This window comes from Galleria mellonella, unplaced genomic scaffold (assembly GCF_026898425.1).
Source record: "Galleria mellonella isolate WM207_F2 unplaced genomic scaffold, CSIRO_AGI_GalMel_v1 utg63, whole genome shotgun sequence".
NCBI classification, from domain to species: Eukaryota; Metazoa; Arthropoda; class Insecta; order Lepidoptera; family Pyralidae; genus Galleria; species Galleria mellonella.
This window is the reverse complement of record NW_026442130.1, coordinates 4,368,136-4,383,070: the sequence shown is the minus strand read 5'-3', so window position 1 is coordinate 4,383,070 and position 14,935 is coordinate 4,368,136. Positions and strand designations below refer to the sequence as shown.

The following is a 14,935-nucleotide window of genomic DNA, read 5'->3' as shown; positions in this document are numbered from 1 at the left end:
ATTATTAAACTACAATAAGTCGTAACATTTGAAAAAGCATTAGCATAAATTTATTATTTAGTATTGGTCCTTAAAATTAAGATATTGCTGGCATCAGCCGGCTATAAATTTTGATTTTAGAAAAAGGCTTAGAGAAATGACTTCTCAGAATAGAGCCTTACTAAATGTTAAAAGTATAAAAAACAAAAAGATTTAAAATGCCTACTTCTTAATGTACTAACTAAATATAAATAATTCCCATAGAATCATTACATTAGCTGTTAATTGTCCACTGTTGAACACAGGCTTTCTCCATAATCGAAGGTTTGCCAGTTGCTGCCACGCTTGACAGGTGGAAGGGGGAGGGGGCAGTTATGCTTTGGTGATGTTTTAAAAGGGATGCTGCTACCCATCCCGCTATTTAAATTCCCTTAGTCGCCTCTTACGACACTCATGAGAAAAGGAGTGGCCTATTCTATGTCGGAACGTAATCCTGGAATGTGAGGCTGTGGCCCATCAACGTTTAGAAATCCTCGGAATGGTGAGGTCGCTCCGTGAGGCCTGTGAAGAACCCAGGAAGCTTCTGCGCTTCTGGGCGGAGCTAGGTTGGCTGCACTAGCCACGACTCATACGCACAATGACCCAAGTGAGAGGCTAAGCGAGGAAAATGGAGTCTTTTTCACATTCACATTCTATGTCGGAACTACTATGGAATTCTTATAGGATGTATGACCGAAATAAAAACACTCATTAGTCTATAAAAATCTTTTATTAAAAAACCACTGCGATATTGTATAATGTCAGCGGCGATGCCACGGCACCGGAGCTAACGACTACGCACAGGATCTGGCAAATACAATTAACAATTATTCTATAATTATATCGTATGATCATCTTACGCGCCCGCCGAGCGAGCTTACCACAAACATTATTTGATTACAACTAAAATATAAGCGAATCGGAACAGAAATGCTATCGAATGATTGAATTACAAAATAAATTACATTTACATTTTATTCATATAAGATATAGATCAGTGGATTTTTTTGACAAATCGCCGCACACAGTCAAACTTGCGCGTTGCGGGAGACAAATATAGTTTTAAATGTGAACGGTGCACGCCTCGTCTCCGACACGCCTGTTGGAATTACTAAACCGATAAACCTTAATTAGTAATAAGTCAGTCCTAGAACTGGGTACCGCCTCGATTATCGATATCTCGCCCGTTGCCACTATCTCTTTCTCACTGGTTTGGACAATACAGGAAACATATTCATGGGACCCGATCAACGGGTATTCCATAATTGTATTGACAGATCACACATAAGCTTTACCTAACGCGTTAAGTGGAAATGAGATTGCAACGTTCACATAAACACGTGGTAAAACCTATGTGAACGCCGTAGTTTTCATGTGACAGCTCATGTATCCTTAGTGGTTTGGTGGAGAATGGAGCGAGCGTGTGGTTGAGGAGACCGCTTAGCTGTAGAGGTCGTCGTCGCCGCCCTCTTCTTGGAAGGTTGGCTGATCGCCGCCGGAGGTGCCCGTGCCGCCTGTGTTGCCTCCGCTCGTCGGGAATCTGATAAACGATAGATTTTATATCATTACCTGAATTATGATACAAGAATTAAAACCAAAGATATTTATTGCTAAAAGTTTCATAAGTACACATTATATTTTAATATAACAACTGCCGGTTTACCTTACGTGGAATGTAATTAGATCGGAAAAGCTTGACTAGTATCGGGATCAATTCATTCAATTGCCGCGAGCGCCTACAGCTTGTGCTCTGCGGACCGAGGCGCTCATGATTAAAGATCATGAATTGATCCCGAAACTAGTCGAGCTTTCTCGATCTAATTACACGTAAATTAAACCGGTAGAGCATTACATTAAAATACTAACACATTTACTTGTATATTTATGACCCAAGTTACTTAAAAGTTATTATAAGTTACTATCTGCAGTAGATACTTTTACACCATTTTATTACATATCTAAATAAATACAATATCCTTAACATAACATTTTGAAACAGAAAAGTTCATGAAGCATGTGATATTTTGTAAGAATAAAGATTTTCGACACTTTTTCTTTCTGTTCATGCTGCAAAAGAATAGAATAGAATAGAATAGAATAGAAATCATTTATTCAAATAAACTTACATTGAAGCACTTTTGAAAAGTCATTACATTTTTTTTAATCTACCGCTCGTTCGGAAAGCTGTCTCATCACAAGAAGAACGAGCAAGAAACTTGCGTGTTGCTCTTTTAAAGATTTGTGATGACAGAGCTAGGTACCTGAAATTCGTCCCGAAGCCGCGGCTCTGCTGCAGCGTCTGCGCGAACATCTCGTACTTGCGGATGTCGTTGTCAGAGACGGAGCGGCGCGCGAACTTCATCGCCTCCTCGAAGTGAGCGCGACTGATCTCCGGCACTGGGTCCTCTTCGTCCATCTATCAAAATTACAATAAAAAAATAATCATTATATCAGCGGTTAACTATCCACTGCTGAACATATGCCTCCCATAAAAGGAATTTTACCAGTTGTTATTAGGCTTTGTGGTTGCCAACCCATGGGGGGTTAAGATTTGGTAATGTTTTAAGAGGGACGCTGCTGCCTATCCCTCCACCATCACTTTAGTCGCCTCTTATGATACGCACGGGAAAGGATGGGTTGACTCATTCTATAGCGTATATTAAAATAACGACTCATGATATTCATTTACGCTAATCTCCGAAACCGCTCAAACTATTTTAATGCCATGACATTTGTAAATGTACATTGTTTGCTCCAACTCTAGAAATAGGAGAGTTTTTACACCAGAATAAAACAAGAACACGATAGGAGTAGGAAGTAATAAAATGTTTAACGAGTCAACTAATACAATAAATAGTATATATTAGTAGCGACCTGCCTTGGCTTTGTATGGAAGAAAACAGAAATCTTCCGTAAAAAAAACTATCTAAATTACAGTCAAATCATTTCTATTTTAAAAATGTACACAAAAGATACAAGAGATGCAAATCGATAGATATCAAAATTTATAAACAACTAAAGAATGCAATAACTGTTGAGTTTCTTATAGGTTCTTCTCAGCAGATAACAACATTCTGAACCCAGCAGAATCATAAAAAAATAAAATTACAATTTAAAAGAGCTAACAAGCTCTTTTAAATTGTAATTTTATTTTTTTTTGATTCAGCTAACAAGTCTATTTAAATAAAGATTATTTCTATTCTATGCATATCCATTGCATTTGGAACTCTCACTAGGATCACTTTAAAACGCTAGCAGTAATCTAAACCACCTTCTGGTTCAGTTTAGGTTAGCTCAACTAAGAACACTCACAGATACTGTCTCAGTAATGGAGCATAAATTCCTAGATAAACTATCTTCTACGATAATTTCACTATCAGCTTGCATTGCCTCTAGATCCTACATAGCATTGTAATACGACGCTTTAACAATCAGCTATAAAAAGCTATAATGGCATGGTATACATACGTCCATGACGGCGGCGGCCGGCTGTTGTTGGCGGGCGCGTTCGCGGTGTATCTCAGCCTCGATGGCCTGCCGGATGGCCAGTTTGCACGCCCGCTGGCAAATCTCTGTCAAATCTGCACCGCTGAACCCTTGTGTCACCTGATACATTCATAAAACAACTTGTAGCAACAGTTAATAACAAATAATTTTGTAAAGATATTTATAAATTAAACTCTTGCCAGTTTTTAGTATGTCTGAGCATGTAATATAGCGGAGAAGGTAAAAAGATAATAGGGCGACAGAAGGGTGGGATATGGCGTGAATTTACAGGGTACAGAGGAATAACATCTGAGTCCTCAGGAATGGCAACGCTTGGGGGTAACATGTGCGAAACAGTATACTGTGTTATGTCCATGGTACTGCTCATATCTATAGGCGACGGTTACCACTTTCCATCAGGTCGGCCGTCAGCTTATTTGCCATTCTAAGTTGTATAAAAAAAACTTGCGTTTGTTACTCTTAAAGAGCAATTAAAGTTGCCTTAAATAAAACTATATTAAAATTAATTTAAAGACATGTATCTATTTATACGACACATATGTACTATTGTGTATTACTAGAATATAGCAATCAACAAACAAGTAACATTGGAAAGAGATGAGCCAGTATCACTCAAAGTAATCTTAATTATATGAGTCTGTTAATTGGTATTTTTTATTATTTGTAGATTTAGAAATTTGCATTTTTTCTGCAAGGTTCATATACATATTTTATTTTAATTTTTTTTGGAAGGCGACAAAACAAGAAGGCACAATTAGTGAATTATGCTGCTATTTGATATGTGTGGTGGAATGCCCCTCGTATTGGGCGCTGCAAATGATGCATATATCTTTTGAAACTCAAGTATGGAAATTGAGAGGGTAGTGGGGAAATACACATGTTTATTATTAGAAGAACCTAAAGTTTATACGATTGTTACCTTAGCGATGTAAGACAGGTCCACGTCCTTGGCGATTGGAGACTTGCGCAGATTGGCGCGGAGGATGGCCTCGCGCGACTTCTCGTCTGGCAGTGGGATGTAGATGAGCTGGTCCAAGCGGCCCGGCCGCAGGATCGCCGGATCTATGATGTCCGGACGGTTCGTCGCACCTGTACACCGTGTCCAGAGAATATGACATGTGGTCTAAAATGGTTTTAAATAATTGTAATAATTATTGTTTTTCAGATGTTAAAAAAAAAAACAAATACACACTTAAAAATACATCTTGTAATAATTTATTACATAATTGAAAATATTTTCGAAATTAATTTTGCATTTCAAATAAGAAAGAATATTCTGGAGTTTTATTTATTTAGATTTTTGAAGCTATTTCACCTACTAAAAACCTACCAGTATTTATCGGAAACTTAATTGCAAAATTATATTAAGTTTTAAAGTTGATACAGTCAACCAATAAGGTAGACCCGAGTCATAAACTTAAGCATTCAAATCCATAGATTACAAAGCGCCCTTTACCGATGATGAAAACATTCTTCTTAGCACCCATGCCGTCCATCTCTGTGAGGATCTGATTGATGACTCGGTCCGCGGCGCCGCCAGCATCAGACACTGAGCCACCGCGAGATTTGGCGATGGAGTCCAGCTCGTCGAAGAATAGTACGCATGGAGACGCCGACCGTGCCTATTATTTTACTTGTATTAGTTTTTTATTCACTAACAACAGTTGTTTACTGGAGGGAAAGTAATTGATCATTACTAACAGGTCGACTTCCACGCGGTTCCCTCTGGAAACCATTGTGGTTAATTTTAGATGAATTCATCATGTTGGGCCAACTAACCTGCTTTATTCTTATCTGTCATTCAATATACGATAGCGCAGGTCAGGGTTACCGTTCCATTTTCATCCATTACATAAAAACAGTTGTCCACTTGTGATTCTTCTGAGCAACAACTATGCTTGCATGATTTGGATTTAAAGGACTAGACATAGCAGTGAAATTAAAAGGCATAACACATATTACTTGACAATAGCAACACCACATGAATACACTATGAACATCACAGTATGTTCTATGATTCATGATACCATTTTGGGATGTTAGTGTTTGCCACTCCAGAATGTATAAAATAAAAATACTAGTAGGTCACAGTGTTTTCTTATCTGGTATGTTGTAATATCTGAAAATTATAGTAATAGAACAATTTAACAAAACGAAATTGCGGCGAATACCTACCTTATCAAAGATGTCTCGCACGTTGGCTTCAGATTCACCAAACCACATAGTGAGCAATTCAGGGCCCTTCACTGAAATAAAGTTCGCCTGGCATTCGTTGGCAATGGCCTTAGCCAGAAGAGTTTTACCTGTAAAGAAATTAAGACGTAATATAATTATTGTTGATAAAGTTTTTTTGAAAGTTCAAAGTAAATAAAGAGGTACTTATATCACTATTATTATTAAAATGTTTTCACTACCAATCTTAACAAAGTTGTAACTTTGAATTTGTATTTTAGCAGTATTTATTATGAATAAGAAATTTTTCTCCATATTTCCTGCAGTATTGCTAATGACTGTGCCTAGGACTCAGAACAAATGTTTTACAAACTTAAAATATTCCATTCGCAATGAGACTTCTCTTTTTTTTTTATACTTTATGACTTGAGAGATTTCTCTTTTGGGATGTTCTAAATTTAGAATAATATAATCTTAAAGAGTTAAAGCAAATTTTAAACAGTCTTCGTAATTGCAAACTTCACCTTCGAGTTCATCAAAAATACCCTAAAAATACCTATTACTAACTGTATATTGTGGCTTTACTCGCGTAAATCTGTATATAAATTATGCTATATACTAAGTTAGGACATAAGTTACTTACATACCAAATATCATTCAAATTCATTCAATAGTTTTTGCATGAAAGAGTAACAAACATACACGTAGCCTTTGTTCTACTTTCGCAGTTGTTATATTAATATAGTATTAGCACTCACCGCAACCAGGCGGTCCGTAGAAGAGCACACCGCGCGACGGCTGCATGCCGAACTTCAGGAACTTGTCCGGATGCTCGACCGGGTACTGCACCAGCTCCTGCAGCTCGCGCTTCACGTTCTGCAGGCCGCCGATGTCGCCCCACGTCACGTTCGGCACCTCCACTACCGTCTCGCGGAGCGCCGACGGCGACGACTTCGTCATTGCATACTGTGAATAGATAAATAATTAAATTTCTATATGTAATAATCATTCTATCCAATAAATTGTCTAAATTCATTAAATAGATATTGGAAATTGTTGGTGAGCTAATAGTAAATTCAAAATAATTAATATTATGTATTTAAATATTTTTTAGCACTAAATTAATCTAATAGAAACCATTGGCATTAAAACTGTTTTCTAGGGGGGTAAAAAGCCAAGTCCCATAAAAAAGGCACATATTATGTATTCTCAGACATGACATATCACAGCTAAAAGGTTCCCATGGGGTGGACACCAGACAATTCTGGGATCGGCATAGTTTGTCCCCTCCTAACTCTAAACACACCTGTGACAGTTATGAAATCAACTATAATAAAAACAATGAAACACTTTTAAAGTATACTGATCATTTGGTTCTTATAGCAGAAATAAATTTTCACATCATCATCATCATATTTCCAACATAAGGCTAAGAAACAGGCAATGCTGATAAGTAGATACACATTCAAGAAAGCTGTTATCCCTAGAAAATTAAACCATATCTTTTGTCAGCAGTTTTAAGAGTTGAAATTGAAGATGGTCATTGACCTTATGACCAATTATCATCTAGGTCTAGGAAAAATCAGTATCTTTCCGAATGTACATATTTGGGAAGATCACCACATACCCGGAAGTTATCCATAGACACGGCCAGCGAGTTGAGCACCTCCGCGTCGATCTGGTCGTCCTCAAGATCGATGAGGTCCATCTTCTCACGGATCTGCTGCAGAGCCGCCTCCGAGCAGAGCGACGCCAGATCGGCGCCGACGTGACCGTGGGACTCTGCCGCGATCTGAAGTACAAAACCATTAGGAAATTAACTTTATTTGACAAACACATAATAATTTTTACAAATCTTTAAAAGTATCCTTTCAGATAAAAAAGAAAATTCCAAATTGGTTTAGAGCTGATAGAACTACAACACAACTAACAAAAAAACAATCAAATTGAAAAGCCTTTCATTTGTCTAACCAAGCGATGTTTAGTTTGGTCAGTTTAGGTGAAAAAAAAAAAAACAACAGCATTGTGTATTATATTCAATACTTATTTAAAAAAAAAAACTAAATATACCTGTTCGAGATCAACATCATCGCCTAGCTTCATGTTCTTGGTGTGTATACGAAGAATCTCGAGCCGGCCAGTCGCGTCTGGTATACCAATATCAATTTCGCGGTCGAAACGGCCGAACCGACGCAGCGCCGGGTCGATGGAGTTCGGGCGATTGGTGGCCGCCATTACGATTACGTGCGATGATTTCTTCATGCCTGCATAATGGTCGTGACGATATAGTAATATTTTTAATTGAAAACTGTAATGGGATCAATACTTAGGCATCATTTCTCTAAACTTATTTCTTAACCTCTCTTAATTTTTTATTGTTTCAAAGAATGATACAGATTATAAAGATTAACATGTCCACAAACAAAATAAATACTTAATTACATAATTTTTTTTTTATACAACTTAGAATGGCAAACATGCTGATGGTCCACCTGATGGAAAGTGATAAGCGTCGCCTATAGACATGAGCAGTACCATGGACATAACAGAGTATACTGTTTCGCCCATAATAACCCCCATGTTGAAAATTTAATAGTGGTCCCATTGACAACTCACCATCCATGAGCGTCAGCAGCTGCGATACTATACGGCGCTCCACTTCACCGTGCGTCTTCTCTCTCTTGGGCGCAATGGCGTCCAGCTCGTCAATGAATATGATGGCCGGGGAGTTCTTGTCCGCCTCCTCGAAAGCCTTGCGCAGGTTGGATTCTGACTCGCCAGCCAGTTTCGACATGATCTCCGGACCGTTGATGAGGAAGAAGAATGCACCTGGAGATTATGGGAAATTTAACCATGGTCTAAAAATTTGAGTATAATATAAAAAAAGAAGTAATGATAAAAACATATTAGATGGGAATTACTAACTACTCTAAATACTGCACTGATAGTTGGGGGAAAGGGATTGTTAGCAATGAAGGTTGACAGCCCCATTGCTAGCAATTTGCCCTGTTAGGTCAACCTCCACGTGGTTCCACCTGGAAACCACCGTGAACAATTCTTGTTGAATTCGTCACGATAGGCTAACTGACCTGCTTCACCCTCATCTATCATCCCTCACTGGTACCCCACCAGTGTATACCGATAGCGCAGGCGGGGTAACCATTTCATTATCATCCATTAAAAAAAATACTGCACTGATATATAGAGAGATCTCATTGTTATCAGTTGGTTAAATGCATTGATCTGGGATATGATTTACCGCCACCGAAATGATTGCGCGCGAATACAATCCAACATAATTAAATATTCACATACAAGTGGAAGATTCGACAAACATTGACCTATTAGACAATAGTGCTAGTTTGACACATTATATACACTCCTTAGCGATCAACTGACACTCACCAGTTTCGTTGGCCACTGCACGAGCGATGAGAGTTTTGCCGGTACCGGGAGGTCCGTAGAGCAGAATACCACGGGGTGGCTTCACACCAATTGCTTTGAATAGCGACGGGTGACGCAGTGGCAGTTCCACCATCTCTTTGATCTGTGCGAGCTGCTTGCGACACCCGCCAATGTCGTCGTAGCCCACAGCGTTTAGTGCTTCCTCTTCTTCCTGTTAAATAGATTGAATCATTAATGACAACTGTCACAAACAAAAGAAGAGTGAAAGAATCGTTAATTATAGGGACTATGAATGCAATTGTTACCAATAAACCCAGTTAAAAAACTTTGCAATACTGCCCGTTACCATTTTGGTGAACTTGTCACAATCAGCTAATTGAACTAACTTAACATATCTGGGGAAGGGATTGCCAGTAATGCGGACTACTAGCCCCATTGATTATAATATATATTATCAAGTCGATCTACACATGGTCCCCTGGGAACTATCATGTTGAATTCCAATGGCTGCGTATTGAATTCCATCACAATAGGCTGACTGTCCTGCCCTTTAATTCTCACTTATTATCCCTCACTGGTGCCCCGCCAGCGTATACCGTTAGCGCAGGCGAGGTTACCATTTCATTATCATTCAATAAAAAAAAAAATTAAAAAAAACCTATACTTGTTATCACTTACTAGTATTGCACCAGTGCATACCGATACGCGGATGGAGTTGCCACTATATTTCCATTTCATAAAAAAGATAAATTACCTAATCTAATCAACCACCATGCAGTCCCCTGAAAATTCATCATAATTAATTTTTGGTAAATTCATTACAATGTACTTCTTCTGCTTCACCTTTTCCCATTACTCAGGGTTAGCTTCATTGTGATGTACTGCAGTAAAATATATCCCATTTCTTACTAACCTCACGTTTGATCGGCTCTCCTTCGCAATGTATGACGGTATCAGGCGCCACAATGCAGTATGGTGATGGATCTGTCTCCACGACTTTGAATTCTACGGCGCGCATACCTCCGCGCACCATAAACGTATCATCGCGGTGAATGGGCCTGTACGCTTCCATGAAGTACGGCTTCAGATATACTTCGAAGAGATTACTGTATTGAAAAACAATTTGCGTCAGCTTTAGTTTGTTTGGAAAAGATGTCGCTTTTTGGGCAAAATATGTCCATATATTTCTTTGTTTATAACACTTTATTGTACAGTAAAAACTTTAATTATAGGATACAGAGTTCTTAGGAAAGAATGAGTACAATAGTAGACTTATCACATAAATTCCAGAGATTTCTTCCAGTCAACCTTTGATAGAAATTGATGTCTGATAGAAATTGTGAATTGGTGGAAACAAAAAAAAAAAAAAATTAAAAATAATAGATGTTACAGTTGCAATATTATCCTAAACACTGACCTTGTTATTCATAGAAACGCCAAACCTATTTTAGCTGTTAAACTGTCTCTTATACACTAAATTCCCAATTTGAAAGAAATTGACAAAACAACGTAATAACTAGATTTATAGACGTTTTTATTTTTTACAAATAAGAGGATATTATGTTTATTGTCTTTTTTTTAGGCATGAATATTAACCCTTAAATGCCTGAAGTTTCAAATTTGATACCGGAGTTTGCCTTGTTTCATTGTTAAATAAATTTAAATATTTTAATTACCGTAATGCTCTAAAGTATCAAAAATTATATCAAATGTTTTTTTCATAATAAATATATCGTTTTGATTTTTCTTACTATTTTTTCCCATTAGTAAACAGTAAAGGATTCACTTATATATATTTTTTTTATTTGATTTAAAAAATCAGGCTTTTAAGGGTTAAGGGTGAAGGATTCATATTCAACTTACCCAGACAACCCTTCAACGGAGTCATCAATAGGCAGTATGTGGACCCGCTTGCCATACTTGACAGAGGGGCAAGGCGCTATTGACACCACGTCGGAGAGACGGACGCGGAGGTTGTTCCTGACTACGCGATTCATGCGGATCTTCTCATCTGGGCAATTATCATCGGAGAGCACTATGCACACTGTCTCCTTGCGCCGCTTGCCCTTCAGCAGGACTGTGTCGCCGCGGAATAATTGTAGCTGCTCCATTTTTGCCTGTATCAGAGAAAGTTATATAAAGATATTAGAAGGAATAGATCATGTGAGACTGTAGGAATATAATTGTTTTCAAAGGGATCTATGTAAAGCAATAACTCAATTGAAATTGACCATGATATAAAAGACAAGTAGTTTAACACATACATTCTTTTAATCACATAAAAATAATATGATTTCTATCTATAACATTACTCATTCCTTACAGATTATATAAAAACTATTACCTCCATGAAATAAGTATATTTAATGTTTTTAAAATATCAAATTTAGTCTAATTTAAACTTTATTATACATGTAGTGTATTTATGAAAGTGAATACCATAAGTGAAAATTGTTAGCATTTAACAATTCATAAAGAATAAAAAACCATTTGCACTCTTCTAAAAATTATTATTTTGTGTCTTTTATACTAGATGTTTCTTTATTCTTATCAATAAAATTTTGTTCTTACAATAACAGATACAAAATAATAGAATATGAAATTGTAGGGAGTTATGGTTTTTCCACAACAAGATCCTGGATGTGCATGGAAATTTAAAGTTGTCTAAAGTTTAAAATCCAATTTTATTCTCATATTATCATCATACAATCATGCTGTGTGTGCAATTGTGTAATGCATAATGTACACACTACAATTCCATACTTACTACTATGTTTGTATAATCAATGAGGCATTTATTATTACTTATAGTACCATGGGCTACAAGATTATTATAAACAAAGCACATAAATGCCTTTAAAAGTTTATAAATAAAAAGTTATGTATACAAGTTGGGGAATACCCTAATTGCAAAGGCGCCCATATAAAGAATTCCATGGTAGAGGTAGATAATATATACCAATATTTATATATTGTGGTAACAATATCTGTATATTAGCCTGATATTAAATATCCGTCATCCAAAATATAATATAAAAATGAAGAACTCAAACAAAATTAATATAAATAATGGTGATGTTGAGATGGTTGATGACTTTTTTTCACTATCGATATCCAAAGAAACCCAAAATACAGATATTGGAATGGTACCAATATGCCTATTCTGTAATATTGTTCCTGGCAAACTACTTGAACGAAATCATAGAAAATAAAGGATGCATATGATTAAATTATATTCAAATCTTTTTACACAATATCAGTAACTGTGATATGTTGTATATATACACTGTGATATGTGTGTGTGTATGTGTGAGATAGATATATCAAGTGCGCAAATAAAAAAAAAAACTAAGGGTTGAATTACTTGCAGTGTTGTTACGAAAGCTATTTATTGATTGTAATAGATAACCTCATAAAACACTTGACTAATTTTAAAAAAACCTTCAACTATAAAAGGCTACATTACCAGTGAATAACATGGATTGTATTTTATTTAAAAACAATTGAGATTTCCTACCCATATATCTGTGCAATACCAGGGTGAGTTGTTAGTATACAATGTCTATGGACAAAAATTAACACAAAAATTTCATGTACTTGAAACATCCATGTTTTTAGTATGTAGAATAAATTCAATGAATTGAAACTAAATAACCAGAATATAATATTTTTTCAGAGCTATAGTAAATTATGATTTTAAAAATTTAATTAAATATTATAATATCCTTATTAATAGCAACAATGTGTATAGTACACAAGTAGTCACTCAGTGTTTTATGGCAAATTGCCCAGACCTTCAAAGCCACCATGATCATTTGAAAACATGACAATAGTCTTGAAATAAACAAAATTCAGAAATTGTTTATTCACGTAAGACATTTACAATGGCTAATGACACATCAATTTTTTCCTCCAATGCTCAAGAAGCATTTTCAGCCAATAAGATGAGAAAGAAATTGTTTCTTATTAGTATAACATTAAATATATTTGAAATCTCATACATGACCAACACTAAAGTTATAACCATGTAATTATTTAGTTATTATAATAAAAAGGCAATTTTTTTAAATTTTATTTTAAAGATAAAACAAAAACTTTGATGTTATAGAAGATCTTAATACAAAGTCATATAGTTACATTTTAATATAAATATAAGCACTTTATTCTTATTGCGTGGCAACTACTGGCAAAACTGCCCTTATGCAGGAGACTATGTTTAGCAGTTGACACTTAATGGCTTATACACTATAGGCACTTTATTATTATAATTTTTTTTTACATTTTTAATATTGTAAGGACTGAACTGTATAGAATGAGTAGTTAATAAATAAGGCATTGTATACATCTGTGCTCTGAATGTTATGTATTTATTATCTTTTTGTACACACTACACATTTTAAACATAAAACCAATTTTGGCTTCCAATATGATACAGCTCTGATTATAACTTTATCATTACTTTATCAATCAACTATTGAAGAGGGGTTAGAATGACTATACATTGTATGGGTATTTTGTCCAATTTGATTATTGCAAAAGTGTAATGGGAAAAACAATAAGTTAATAATTTATTGGAAAGCAAAATTACACTATTTTATAACCAAATAATAAATGTAATAATTTACAAATTTATATATTATGCTAAATGTAATATAAACAACAATGTAACAAAAATAACAATAATTTAAATATGGAATCGATAAATTAACAATAAAACATAAAGTTGTTGAATAATTATTTTTGCAGATTTAGCATGCTAATTGTTTATGCTGATGTTACTATGGCATTTCATGGTACAATGAACTTACTTGTGATAACGCGACGACCGAGTTGTCATCGCTGACCGCCTCCTCAACGATCAGACGATTGGGCCTGTCCTTGCGACGGAGGATCGCGGTCGAGAGATCATCAGGGCTATACATAAAGCAAAAAGCAATTTAGCAACTTAAGCAAACGATGACAAAGAAAATTATCATCGAAGTAAATTCTTTAATGCTTGAGCATTTCGAATAGTTAAATCATTCCTAAAGAATATATACTAATAACATTACAAAATGAACAACGAAAAGTATAATTTGTTCCTATCTCAGACATGATGACAAGCCAATTTTTCGAAGATTCGTTTACTCCTATTGCAATAGAATTGAAAAAGTCTGGAAAGCTAATGTTTTAGGACAATATATTATTTAATTTAAAATTTACCTCTTATTATCTGCCATTATTTTGTTATAAAATACAGATATAATTTGTAAATTCACTAATTTTTATAAAATGCCGAAAGAGAATGATCAATCACTTAACTTCTCCACTTCATGTGCGTGACGTTGCCGTATTTCATTTGTTCATTGATAATTACAGTGTTGCTATATTAAAATTATAGTTTATGGGGGAAAAAAAGGGTTTGTTTTCTACTGCATTCAGTCCAACCGCTATCTTTGCTTGTATTTATTGTTAGATAAAAGAAAAAAATATATTTTGTTTTATTAATGTTAACATGTCCTACGTTTAAATTATTGTAGTAAAAATATTTAGTTTCCAATGCTTTGAAAAGACTAAATTATTTTATGGACCTAATTAACAATTAATAAGCTTGCGCAAAAGAAATCTTAAAAAAACCGGATGTAGTCATGTCTATGTGGTGAATTGAATCATACGTTCTTGCTCACTCATACTACTTAGGTTAGGCATTAAGAATGAGACCCAAATGAGAGTTGTTAACACGTAGTATAATGTACATACACGTAATCTATCTAAGCGTATTACCTTTACATAGTATAAAACAAAATCGCTTCCCGCCTTTTGTACACTTCTTCTAAACTATGTTTTAAACTAT

The 14,935-nt window shown here is 35.4% G+C and overlaps 1 protein-coding gene across 1 annotated transcript; it reads right to left on the bottom strand.

The window, feature by feature from the left end:
- Nucleotides 1–729: 729 nt before the first annotated feature.
- Nucleotides 730–14,464, bottom strand: LOC113521577 (transitional endoplasmic reticulum ATPase TER94). Its single transcript, XM_026907142.3, has 15 exons — nt 14,305–14,464; nt 13,911–14,016; nt 10,966–11,219; nt 10,016–10,208; nt 9,103–9,313; nt 8,314–8,526; nt 7,768–7,961; nt 7,325–7,489; nt 6,456–6,663; nt 5,701–5,828; nt 4,982–5,147; nt 4,445–4,614; nt 3,487–3,624; nt 2,280–2,434; nt 730–1,558 (listed from the first exon to the last, which is right to left on the bottom strand). The coding sequence occupies exons 1-15, from the start codon at nt 14,319–14,321 to the stop codon at nt 1,459–1,461; spliced, it is 2,418 nt and encodes an 805-aa protein (XP_026762943.2). The 5' UTR covers nt 14,322–14,464; the 3' UTR covers nt 730–1,458.
- Between the last annotated feature and the right edge of the window lie 471 nt (nt 14,465–14,935).

Excerpts from the sequence above, each read along its gene's own strand:
- LOC113521577 (XM_026907142.3), bottom strand. Across the intron at positions 5,829-6,455 it reads CTACGGACCGCCTGGTTGCG|GTAAAACTCTTCTGGCTAAG; the intron begins GTGAGTGCTAAT and ends ATTTCTTTACAG. Across the intron at positions 1,559-2,279 it reads GGCTTCGGGACGAATTTCAG|ATTCCCGACGAGCGGAGGCA; the intron begins GTACCTAGCTCT and ends ATCGTTTATCAG.